General features: G+C 46.6%; 2 protein-coding genes across 6 annotated transcripts in view; both read right to left on the bottom strand.

Moving 5' to 3' along the window:
- The window catches only part of CKAP5 (cytoskeleton associated protein 5), a 54,048-nt gene extending 51,598 nt beyond the window's left edge, over positions 1-2,450 (bottom strand). For all 3 annotated transcript variants that reach the window (XM_042790838.1, XM_042790840.1, XM_042790841.1), the window contains exon 1: positions 2,358-2,450. The gene's annotated coding sequence lies outside the window, so the exon portion shown is untranslated. The remainder of the gene's footprint in view (positions 1-2,357) is intronic.
- Positions 2,451-3,576: 1,126 nt separating this feature from the next.
- Positions 3,577-12,232, bottom strand: part of LRP4 (LDL receptor related protein 4) — an 82,402-nt gene continuing 73,746 nt past the window's right edge. For 2 of the 3 annotated variants that reach the window (XM_042790743.1, XM_042790744.1), the window contains exons 33-38: positions 11,599-11,712; positions 11,196-11,319; positions 10,156-10,223; positions 9,452-9,539; positions 8,769-8,910; positions 3,577-6,987 (exon numbers count right to left, since the gene is read on the bottom strand). In XM_042790743.1, coding sequence (XP_042646677.1) covers positions 6,652-6,987; positions 8,769-8,910; positions 9,452-9,539; positions 10,156-10,223; positions 11,196-11,319; positions 11,599-11,712 — 872 coding nt within the window. In that variant the 3' untranslated portion in view covers positions 3,577-6,651. Of the gene's footprint in view, positions 6,988-8,142; positions 8,212-8,768; positions 8,911-9,451; positions 9,540-10,155; positions 10,224-11,195; positions 11,320-11,598; positions 11,713-12,232 lie in introns of all 3 variants that reach the window. The other variant, XM_042790745.1, reaches the window with a different exon arrangement.

The following is a 12,232-nucleotide window of genomic DNA, read 5'->3' as shown; positions in this document are numbered from 1 at the left end:
TAGATACTTGAGAGACAGTTATCTCTCTACTCCACAAAACATTCAGAGCAGTTTCTAATTGTATGTACTGTTCAAGATGTTCATAAGTGAACTATGAAAAGGGTCAAACCTGTTAGTTTATTGATGACTCAATCAGGGTAGCAAGAAAAAAAAAAAAAAAAGGATTAACTGAAAGAACTTACAACACTCCAAGTGAATTTGAGCTGTATGTTATCACCTAACACACAGTGATGCACAAGAGAGAAACAACTTTGAACATAACACTGGAAGTCAGGTTTTCTGAGCTGACTATTACATGGGAAGAAGACCTTACTGTTTTAAGATATCAGTATGAGAGTGTCAGCTCCACCACAGCAGACCAGGTGTTCAGAAGCACAGGCCCAGATTACATAACTGGCCGGTATCAGGGAAAGGACAAGAGCCAGGGTGGAAGTTGAGCCCCACCAAATACAAGTCAGATGTGTACAAGAATCAGGAATCATGTTCCATTACCGCCCATTCACTTTTTTATATTAGAATATCAAATGAGAAGTCTCACATCAGTACAGATTTAAAGCAGTCTAACTAATTTCCCATGCTTCTGAAATCCAAGTTTATTTTTTTTGTGCAGGTGTCATAAATAATTTTTTCCATAGCAGGTCCCCTAGTTAATGTTCCCAACTTTGTATCCTTGAGAATTACCTTCAATACATCTACAACAATTTGGTTGGATCCAGTTTATTGTATTTGAAGGCCATTTTTTGTTGAGTCTGCTTTAATACATCTCTCTCTCGATGTTGCTTAAAAAGTTTAACCCTACTGCAACTCTTGAAGTGGGAAAATAAAAGAAAAAATGATGCATCTATAAATGGGAGAAAGCTACAAAACCAGCAAAGTTTAAAGAAAGGCTAAGCCTGAGGCAAGAAAGTCAAACCAAATTCTAATTTTTACACACACAAGAGTCAAAACTGTAAGGGCAACTTGCACTCAATCATTCTTTCTGACTTAACCATAACAAAGTTTTAAAAATAGATTTTTTTTTTATGAGTAGCCTTTTAAAACACTTTAATATTCGAGACTCTCAGCATATGGAAATATGCAACTTTATAGTTTCAAACTAATAGATGTGTTCATTGAAAGTCTATAGCAATACTTTGTCTGATACATGAGTAGTAAATAAGGAAGGTCTCTCACAGCCCATAGCCCAACATCCCAACATCTACTCATCCCCTTCTCATCTGCAGGAGGCAACTTTAGCAGCACTTCAGTTCAACACAAGTACAGAAAAATACAACACTAAACACAAAATAATCAAAAAACTGCAGAATAATTAAACAGATGATCTACACCAAACACAAATCAAAATTGTAGCAGCTAGGTTTGTGGGTTTTTAAAATTTTGGTTTTGGAAGAGTCCAGGGCAGCTTAAGCTTTGCAGAAGTTTAATTCCTCCGCTACACAAAATTTTGGGTCTCTCACTGACAGAGATACTAATTCAGGAGGAAGCCTCCCTACACACCAACCTGAAAGATACTGTCTCAAGAATCACAAGACTCTGACACAGAAACCAAAACAAATGAAACAGAAGGGGCCAGGGAGAACATGGGACCCACATTCCTGTCTAGACCCTCTTGATGTACACTAGGGAGGATTCTGCAAGAAGCGCCTCCTGGTGAGGGACCCTGGAGATCCAGGACTGACACCCGCACCCAACACCAGAGCTGTAGAAATGGAGATGAGCTCACGTTTTTCACTTTAAGATTAGAAACACCCCAGGGAACGTTTTCCTTAGGTCATTTTAGAGGGGAAACCACTACTGCACGCAGCCTCCCGGTGCGCTGCGGGACAGAAGGAGCCCGCTCCGTATTTCCCTCGAGGAAGATGTGGAAGGGACCGAGCCCGGCTCCCTCCCGGGCCCACCCTGCCGGCCGCCTCCCAGACAAGGCCCCGGCACCTCCCCACCGCGCCCGGGCCCTGAGCGACGACACGACGGTGGCGGAGCAGCCCGACCCACGGCTGCCCGCACCTCACCCCACAACCCCCGCCGGCGGCCCGAGGCCAGCGGCGCCTGTTTAAGCCTTCACAGCGCGGCGCAGGCCGCGGCCTCCCAACCCACAGCGGCCTCCGTTCCCCACGGCCACGGGAGGGGCTGCAGGCGAAACCCGCGGCGGGATGTCAGCGCCGGCCAGGCCGCGCCGCCGCTCGGCCCCCCGGTGAGACGTTGTGGGGGGGAGAGGGTTAGGCCCAGCGGCGGGGAGAGGCCTACGCCGCTCTCTGGCTGGCGCGGGGCCCCTTGACGGGCGGTGAAAGGCGCCAGGCCCCCCACGAAGGACACGGGGATGTGGGACAACACCGGGAAGGGGGTGGGGGGTGTCTCACCTGAGCCCCGGCGGGTCGGGCGCGGCGAGTGTCCGGCCGCTCCTCGGCGGGGTTTGAAATCACTCACACCGCCCGCACCTCCCAGTGTCCTCAGCTCCCATTGGCCGACGCCGGCCCCCCCCGCCTCCCCAGCCCCGCACCTGATTGGTCCGTTTGAATCCGGCGGCGGCGGCGCGTGCTCCGCGGCCCCCCCCCCCCCCCCGAGGCGGCTTCGCACCCCCCGCCCCGCCATCACCGCCCCTCAGGCTGCGTGTGGGGCGGCGGCGGAGCCCGGGGCGGCCCCGTTCGCCAAGGGCCAAAACAGCTCAGAGGGCGGCTGCGGTGTCAGGAAACGTCCCGTTACAGGGGAAGGGGGGGCCTTCCTTGCTCCTTTTTTAATAGATTTAGGGAGTTTGGAAGCAGGAACTGTGTGTTGGCGGAGGGCAGTGTCTTCCCTCCTTTGTTTCTTCACTTCAGCTGAAACAAGCGAAGGAAAAATTCTTTGGGGCAAGCAGAAGATGAGTGCCATCAACCCCACTGCCATTAATCTTAAAATGCCATCTCTCTCATGAATTCTTAAAAGGAAGGTGATTGTATTTTTGCATGACCCCAGTGAAATCACTTCTGGAGGGTGCTTCTATGGTGAAACTGGCAGGAATAAAGCTAAAATGGCTTTGGTACTTCTTTCATCAGAAAGGGATGGAATAGGGTGCAAGATTAGCACCAGGACTGGAGTGCCCATTATTCCTTAATGTTTCATTCGTTATTCAGCAATTTGTACCCTTTAACCTCCTAGTTCTAAAAAAAAATGAAACAGAATCTTGAACAAAACCCTTTACACATAGAAAACCAGCTCTTCCTCAGGGCTTTATTTTCCACTGGTCTTGAGAACGCTACAGTCCTAATGCTTTCCAAAAAGAGGAATGTCAGCCTTCTGACACTGCCACGTTAAAATGGTACAAAAAGGAAAAAAAAAGCAAGGTGGGGGCAGGGTGAAAGGTATTTGGGCGTGATCAGGAATTTGCAAAAGTGTGTGAATGTGGATATTTGACCCTTGATTCAAAAATACAGTGGCAGAAGAAGGCTGTGTTACAATCAGATTATCAAAAGAACCCAGATCTGTTCCTACCTTCTTGCTCCTCTAAATGAAGCAAAGTTGAGGTTCTGTGCAAAGACCTCCTCTTTCAAAGGGGAGTCCAAATAACATGCATGATTCACAACCAAAAGCCAGGCAGAGTAGTTAGGAAAAGCTAAATTTATATTAAATTATCATCAACCCCTAAAATACTGAACACAGTGGTTAAATAACTCCAGAAAGTCCAATGTCTCCAGTGAGTAACGTTAAAACCATTACACAGGAACACATGGAAATCACTGACGTTAGCTTGGGACAGATAGGAGAGAGGTTTGCTTTTTACATAGTAAATCAGTGCTCAAGAGCTCATCCTCCAGTGGCCTTTCTACATTCTTAACATCCTAAGTGCAACGAGGGTCTTCTCTTCCCCAGAATGGGGAACCAGGATGCACCCCCCCTAGGCAGCATCTCACTGGGGCTGTCTCCAGGAAAAAGAAACTAATTTCTGCCCACCTCACTGGTGGAGGAGAGGCTGTGGGACATTTTGGTGCTCCTTTTCACCGTAATCAATCATGTGGGGAAGGGAGGAGAGAGCAGGCATGAATGGTTGTTAGGATGGAGTGTGCAGGGTCCCTCCTAAGAAGCAGCAGAAAATATTTATCAAGGTGGAGATCACAAGCACCGTGAGTTGTTGAAAAGTCTGACTGGGTTTTCCTTTCTGTTCTGCGCTTGCGACTAGGACAGCGATTATTTTGACAGGCCGACTGAACCTCAAGTGACAGGTCAGGGAAGATGTTCCCTTTCACCCCTGTCCCACACCTCAGCGTTTTGGTGCTCCAATAGCTTACGTGAGTGTGCAAAAAACACCACCCAAAACCCAAAGAAAACCGGCTCTCCTAGAAGTCAGAACCTTCTTCCCCCATCCACCCGCGCACTCCCAGCTCTGATGCCCCTGCCCCTACACGCGGTTTCTGTTCAAATCAATTCTGTTGCCCACGCTTTAGCCCTCTGCTGTTGTCCCTGCATGAGGCAGCTTAGACAGGCCAGGTCCATGTCAGTGATAAAAACTCCTTCCTCAGTTCCCAGTCGAGTCCACGCCTCAATCCCAAAGTGCCTCTGCCCAACAAAAACAATGCTTCCCGGGCTGGAGTCAATCAAATAAATAATTAAATAAAAATCTAATTTAAAAACAAAACAAAACAAAAACAAAACCCCTCTGGGAGTAGGGAAGAGTCCCACATTAACACAGGGAAATTTCCAACCCTTAGCTCCAGTTCATTTTCCACAGGAATATACACCAGTCAGCCCAATGGTGCACTTATGGACAGAGTTTCAAGCCACCTAGCCAGGTCAAAGCTTCCTCTTTCTGCAAAGCTACCTCTGCTGTCAAAATACAGCCAACCTGCTGGCAACTGTTGTGTTTTTCAGGGATAGCAGGACTGTTAGTGTGTGAACAAAGTTAGAGCAGAGTAGGATGTTGGTTTTGTTGTTGTGTTTTTTTTGTTGCTGTTTTTTTTTTTTTTTTAAACCAGCTGGAAAAATACTGCATGGGAGATGCACCCTCCCCACACCTCTAAGCCATACCCCGAGTGTATGCTTTGCTCTCTTTACACCACGGGTGGGAATGTACTTGACCTCCTCCCAGGAGATAAAGAGGTTACAGAGTTTGCCGTGAGAAATTCTTCACTGGAAAGTTCTGCTTCCAAGTATATGGCTTAACACTTAATATTCTACCATGAGAGTATCCATATGACTTGAGGGGTTAATAGTTAATATAAATGACATTTTTGAAGAAGCATCGAGAGATATTTTCTCTATCTTTTTTCCCCTCTGAACAAATAGATGACAAGAGAAGTTAAGAGAATATGAAAAAGTGGCGATAGTCCTTGGGAGCATGCATGCCCCAGCTCCAGATGCTGCTGGGGTGTAACTGCAAGGGTAGGATTACACCCTCTAGAGGGTAAAGGCCTTGGAGGCGAGAGAACAACTGAAGCTCATGCAGCTGATGGGAAAAACGACTTTGCAAGGAGAGCTGTTTAGTGGTAACAGAAGAGCTTAAAGTGCAATTCTATCTGATAATCAACTATTTAAAATGGCCCCTACAGGTCCCTGATTATTGTCTCTTATTCTAGGTCAAATGGGCTCAGCCTGGTAATAAAGCAGTTCCTAACTGTCAGCACTGAGCATTCCCCTAGGAAAGACTCGACCCAGGAATTCTCTCTTTTTCCTCATTACAGTCATTAAAGGTCCTAAAGGCCGAGAGAATTGGGACCTTGCAGAATTGGGACTGGTGGGGACTTAGCAAATTTTCTCTTTCCTTTTTTACATATCAGTTATGTAAAGACAAGAGTAGAATTTAGGTCTTGCTGAGATCCATTTCCTCCCATTAGCTCTGTAGAGCTAAGAACAATACCAGTCTCTCCTTTCCTCAAGTTCAGCAGTCTGAGTCCAGTTCCCATAGGGAGCAGTTCTGAAAGGGCCATTTGCTGACTGTTGTTTTTCCAGAGTAGAAACACGTTTTAACAGGAAAGGGAAGAACAGGAGCAGTGTCCACTGCCAGCAACAGACACAGTGCTCCGATCTGAGCATTCCTTAAGTTTTTACTAGCAGATGGGAAAGCAAGCAGTGATGCTCTCACGAAGCGAGTCACGGCAACTGTGGTTACCCTCTTTATGCCCTTAAAAGGTGACCTGATGCTGTGTCAGTGTCCCCTTGAGCCCCAAAGTATACCCCATCTATTCCAAGACCTCCCTGAAGTCAGAGACCCCTCAACACAAAGCCTCAAAGAGTGCTGCTAGTACTGGAATGACTAGGGGAACTTCTGTGACCATGAGCTAGCAATGAGGCAGCGTTGCTCTCTTCATGGGCATTGACCGTGAGCTGGACAGCACAGGACTTGCAGGTTGCCAGAGAACACAGAATCTGAACCAGATTCAGGCCAGAGGAGTCACTGCAAAAGTTAACGTGGCAGCTTCCAGGAAAAAGGAACATATAAATAAACCACAGACAATGAAAATGAGCCCAAAGGGTCTCTGGGTTCCAACCCACCCATCCTCCCTCTCCAACCACAACAGCACAGCTGCCCAAGCTCCTTGCCGAAAGGCAGTCACAGTCTCTGGGCCCCTCGCAAGAGAGGCTGGTCTCTGTGCCCTTCCTTGCGTAGCAGGCAGAGTCCCATCTTTTTTTTTGTGCAGAGCAGAGGCTAGGGAGGGTACGAGCATTTCCAAAGTCGCGTGTACTTTAGACCTCGCTCTCCGTGGAGGGCTTGCGTTGGTGTTTCCAGCCTGTGTCTGGGAGTGAGCCACGCCGCTCAGGGGTGGCTGCTGCTGTGTTAACGCTGCTGCATTCAGACTGTTCCTCCTGTAGCAGCTGCTCAGTTTCAGTGTCATCCAGTGAACCAGAACTAGCCTGGATAGAGACTGTGTCTGTCTTCATGCAGACGTGGTCCCGGAGGATCCCTCCTCGGGAGCTCCGAATCTGCTTAAGGTCATCCCACTCTGAATCATCACTGGATAAAAGGCATATCCCCTCCACAATCTTGATCTTCTCCTTGGTGTAGCTGTGGTCAGGACCAGTCTAGGGAGCAGACAGATGAATGAAAAAAAAACAGTACATCTATGGAAAAATATGGCAGAGAGCAAAGCAGAGCTGGAATGTAGACAGTGAAGCAGACAAAAGGCTGGACCTCCAGGTAAACTGCCACTGGCTTTGATTGTCACAATGGCAAAACCCATTCTAAGTTTCCCTTTGGTTCTTCACCACCCCGACATGAATTCTCCCTGCAAGAGCTCTCATTCCAAACTTCAGGAGCCTTCAAATCATGGAAGGGGAATGAGGATAAGCTGGCTCTTCTAATTGAACTCTATATACTCCCTTGCTGTCAGGGAGTAAGAGCAACACTGAGCCTAAAAAGGAATTTAAAAAAACAAAAACAAAAAACCACAAAAACAAAATGGGAAGCAGGAACAGCCAGAAGACTTCATGGTAAAAGTAGGCAGGCAATTGGTTCTAGATCTGCAATATCTTTATAACTGAGTCATTCTGGATTCGCCTCTCCGGAAAGCACAGCTGGAATACCACTGTTGAGTCTGAGTCTCACAGTGATAGAGGGGAAGGAGGTTATAGGGAAACAACGACAATGATCAGAGGTTAGAGGGACCACGCTGACATTGAAGTGGTGAAATCTGTCTGACTTGCCTCACTGACAAATAAGGAGCATTAGAACGTCTGATCTATCCCTGAGGAAAAAGTGAAGGAGGCGGGGAAATACACATCTAGGTATATCTAGGAGCAGCAAAATTAAGAGAAAAGTGGAAAGGATTTATATTCCCAAATAAATAATCCTGGCTTAAAAGATAAGGCTAACATGGCAGGAAAGTTTGGGAAATCTATTTGATAGTACCTTTGAAAAACAAAGCTAGGGAAAGCTCCCCTCTGTGTAAGTCTTGCTGTGATCCCTGCTGGAGGAACTAAACAATCTAACAAATTATCATAAACAGTCCCACAGAAATTATCTTTTTCAAATCTCACACACTGAGTATGAGTAGCCAAAGACAAGACCAAAGAATCTGCCATAGAAAATTACCTCTATGTTCTTAACAGACAGTAGAGCTGGTTTAAGGACATAAAAGCAGGGGAAAAGCAAGAAAGAGCAATTAGTATGGAACAGTGCTTGAGCCACACAACAGAGCTTGAGTGAGGGAGGCAGGATCAAACACAGAGTAGTGATACCTGACGTGAGGATGTGGACGGAAATCAGAAGAGGGAAGATGAGAAGCTATCTGAGTGATAAGAAAGCTTCTGAGGAGAAAACAGAGGAGAAACTAAGTGCTGCAAGATATCATATTAAACCCTCTCCATCCTGTGGCACACAGGGCGAACCTCTGCAGGGCCTTTAAAATGCTCCATTTAATAAGGGCTCCAGTTCTCACCCTATCCCACCCCTTCCAAGCAGCACGCAGCCAGGAGCCGTGTTCTTGTCAGCAAACCCCTTCTGGCTGCCTGGTTCCCCTGGTGCCTCTCCAAAGCAACCTTGGTGCAACAGCCACTAACCAGGACTGTGTCCTGGGAAGACAATTCCCTTTGACTCCTGTGCTTCAAGGGCCAACACCCAATGCAAATTAAATACAAGACACTGTGGGAGTAGGGAAGAAGCAGAGAGCTAACGACAGATCTAATTCACTACAGCTCACTGGGGAAGAAGTGCTGCTGGCTGATCTCCACTGGAGTCTGAGCAATTCGCTGAAGTTGTCCTCCTATGTCCTAGAAGTAAATGCTGACAAGGTTGCAACGTTTTCACACACTAAGCTCAGCAACAGCTTGAGCTGGGCTCCCATGTCTTTAGTAGCAGCTCTTACCTCTTTCTTATAACACAATTGGTTGTACATGGTTGGTTTGGGAATTGCTTCAATCTTCACCTCCTGGGTAGACGTCCGGTATGAGGGATTACTGTAGGTTAGGTTCCCCAAGCCAGGGTCCGTGAACTTGGACTTATTATGCCTAGAGGGAGAGAGCTGTCAGAAAAGACCCAGGGCCCTACTGCCAGGATCCAAAGTTCCTGAGTGCTCAGCGAGCGGAAAGCTCCAGCAATCTTCACTGTCCCTCAAAGAGAGAATGCTGGCTTCACCTGGCTCTTCAGCTACCAGTACACTCGTTAGCGACCAGTACAGCAAGGTGCTGCCATGTAACCACAGAAGCTCTACTGGCAGTAACTGGTGGAGCTATCTGGCAGGAAGCACATGAGCTCACACATGCACTGAGATCTGAACTCTCTCACATCCCTGTCCATAACTCATAAGCTCTCTGCAGAAAACTTAGCCAATAAGGCTTTAAATAATAGTGTTGCACGCCCAACACTTCAAAGGCACGGGACTCAAACCTTGCAAATAGAATCATCAAACACTGCTTCCAATGGAGAACAAAGGGATTGTAAATGACAGTGAAGAAAGATGAAGTGCTTTCAGAAACTTTCTTCTCCTACAACCCTAGATTTTACTACTGGCCAGGAGAAAGGGGCGGGTGGGGGGGGATGACCACTTACCTATATATAATTAAAGCAGCAATAAGCAGCAAAATAAACAAGATGCTAAGAAGACCTCCAATAACGTAGCTGACATGCAGTCCTTCTCCTGAAAGTGAAAAGCAAGGGTTATTTATGCACTCTCCTTAACCTTCAGTGGGTAATACTGACCTCAGTGTAATGCCTAGTACAGAGGTTTTACACCATACAGAAGTGTGTGTAAAGTAAAATGTCGGCACACCAAAGTTTAGTGGAGGGCTTTGTTTGGCTTCATGTGAAACCAAAACATATGATAACCTTCCTCCCACCTAGGCCCCAGCAAACCAAGGAGCATCGAGATCTTTGTAATGGGGTTAGATAAAGAAGAGTTAGACCTCCTTGCTGACAGGTTACTCCTGCAGTGGGAAACAATTACCCTAGTCAACCATCCTCAACTAAACATGAAGGGGACGGTGAAGAAGAGTATCATTAGTGGAAAGAGCCCAACGGATGAGGTATGAGATGAAAGAAAACAGAACTATTCTTCAGACCGAAGTGTCATTTTGAAAAGTCCCCAATGATGTATATGACCAATGTTCATCCTTAGACGTACTTTGCTCTGCTCAGAGGGCATCTGAGTAATGCAAGTTACAGAAATTTGAGTTTCAAACACTGTGGACTGGAATGTCCTGGGCACATCTGCAGGAACAACCCTGGTGGAGAAGAATTAAAGAAAAGGAACTCACCCATGGTTGCCAACACTGCCTGGTTGGCGTGGGTACACAAGCCTCGCCTAGCATCTTTGTCAGAGCAGCTGAAGGACAGAAGGACAGTTAGCTACTGAAAGCAGTACCAACAGTATCAAAAGGTAGCAAAAGGATGGGACAGGCTAGCACTGATATCCCTTCCATTTCCAGCTCGACAAGAAGAGCCTTCCTTTCTCTTCTTCAATATCCAGAGAAGAGAGGACCTTATACATATATAGAGAGGTATGTGCACGTACATATCAATTATAGGTCTGCAGTATCTTTATATCCAAGTTTTTTTATATTCACCTCTCAGCTATGTAGGTACATACATATCTGTCAGAACACAAATTTCAGCATCAGGGCTGAAGCAAAAATCAGAACATTCTAGAGTCAGCACAAAGATCTTTCTGTCCAATACATCCTCCTCAACAAAGTTTTGTCTTGTAAATAGCCCAGCCATATATTATGGAGCGTACTTTTTTTGCTGGGCAGTAGGAATAGCAGGCTGTAAGGAATTAGCAGAAAAGTGCTTATTAACTACCTGCACTGTAACTTAAATGTTAGAGCTGCAAAAGTTCTGTTCTGCACCAAACAAGCTACCCCTTTGTGGCCAGGGCAGAACCACTTCCTCAGATGTCTGGGTCAGGTCTGAGATGTCTCAGTGAATTAAAGCAACAGACTTCCCTCTCCTCCTCTCAGAATATAAGTTCTCAAAATCAGGAGTTCAGAACTCAATCAAATGAATGACATGGTCTCAGGAGGATTTTAACACTTCAGCACAGTCAGCCTAGACAAACATTTCAATAGAACAGACAGCAGGATCTCTGCACCAGCTCTTTCCTGCCAGCTCAGCAGTGTTCTGCATGCTTTGCCAAAATGGCTTTCCCCATTATGAACGTGAAATCTGGAGCTGGAATAGCCTCTTTTGGCTAGGGAGAGGTACATTTGGATGATGACAACCAGAGGTGGCTTGCATGTTGCACCTTGCACAATCTGTGACTTTCACACCCCAATTCCAAGAGAACAAGAGCACTTACTTTCCTTCTGCTGCTTCCAGAGATGTGAGAGGTTTGGCTGTTGAGGTACCTACTCTGCTGGGTGGTGTCTGACTTTTCTCACTGACACTGGTGGGTTCAGGACCAGGAGGCACCACACCGGGAACTAGAACAACAGAGAAGAATAAGCAGGACCTCAACTTTGTGAGACAGATGAACAGGTCTGGTAAGCTACAGAGAGATTTTGAAATGGCCAATGTGAGCAGCTTTCCCATCTCAAACCCAGTCTGTCAGCAGAAAGGACAGAACAAGGCTCTATCGCACCCAAACCACCTTACTTCCAGTACACAACTCTGCGTAAGTTTTTATACACTGGAGAGCTTCAGATGCTACCTGATTGCTCACTTATGGAAGCTTCTACCCAAGTGAGACTCAGTAAACTCACTAGTAGAACAGGGCCGCCCATCAGGTTCATCCGGACACGCGCAGACAAAGTCAGAAGCCCTGGCAAAGCAGAGGTGAGTGCAGCCTCCATTGTTCACTCCGCAAGCATTAGTACCTGGAAGGAACAAGCAATTTTCTAAGCATGTTGCAGATGACCAGGTAGGTGCTCAGAACAACAACATTTTTTCCTACTCAGCCAGAGATACTTCCTAGAAATCCAGCAAGTTACTATGCTCTGGCACATGCCTCTCATCTGACTGCTGAGAAAGCGATGGCAACAGCCAGACACTGGTAGGATCAGAGCAGTCTTGAAAGGAAGGCACCAGAAATCATTAGACAGGAGCCCAGTCACCACAGCTGCATAGATTCAAACCCCAAAATTTCATATACTTCTGTTTTAACACAATGTCAGATGAACAACAGAGAAAGTGACATTTGCTAATCAAAGCTGTAACAGAACACCATTCAGATGTACTTGACTAAAATGTCACAGGCAGACAAGGAATGCGCCCAGGGAAGATGCATTAACAGCTTGAGTATAAGAAAGGATGTCAGCCTTGCTTGACATCTACAGTAGCACAGTGGAGCCGGAGTTCTTTTTGTCTACAATTAGCATTTGCCTGAATCAAGGTCCT

The sequence above is a fragment of the Tyto alba genome, unplaced genomic scaffold (genome assembly GCF_018691265.1).
Source record: "Tyto alba isolate M040663 unplaced genomic scaffold, T.alba_DEE_v4.0 Super-Scaffold_18, whole genome shotgun sequence".
Classification (NCBI taxonomy): Eukaryota; Metazoa; Chordata; class Aves; order Strigiformes; family Tytonidae; genus Tyto; species Tyto alba.
This window is presented reverse-complemented; position numbering and strand designations above follow the sequence as displayed.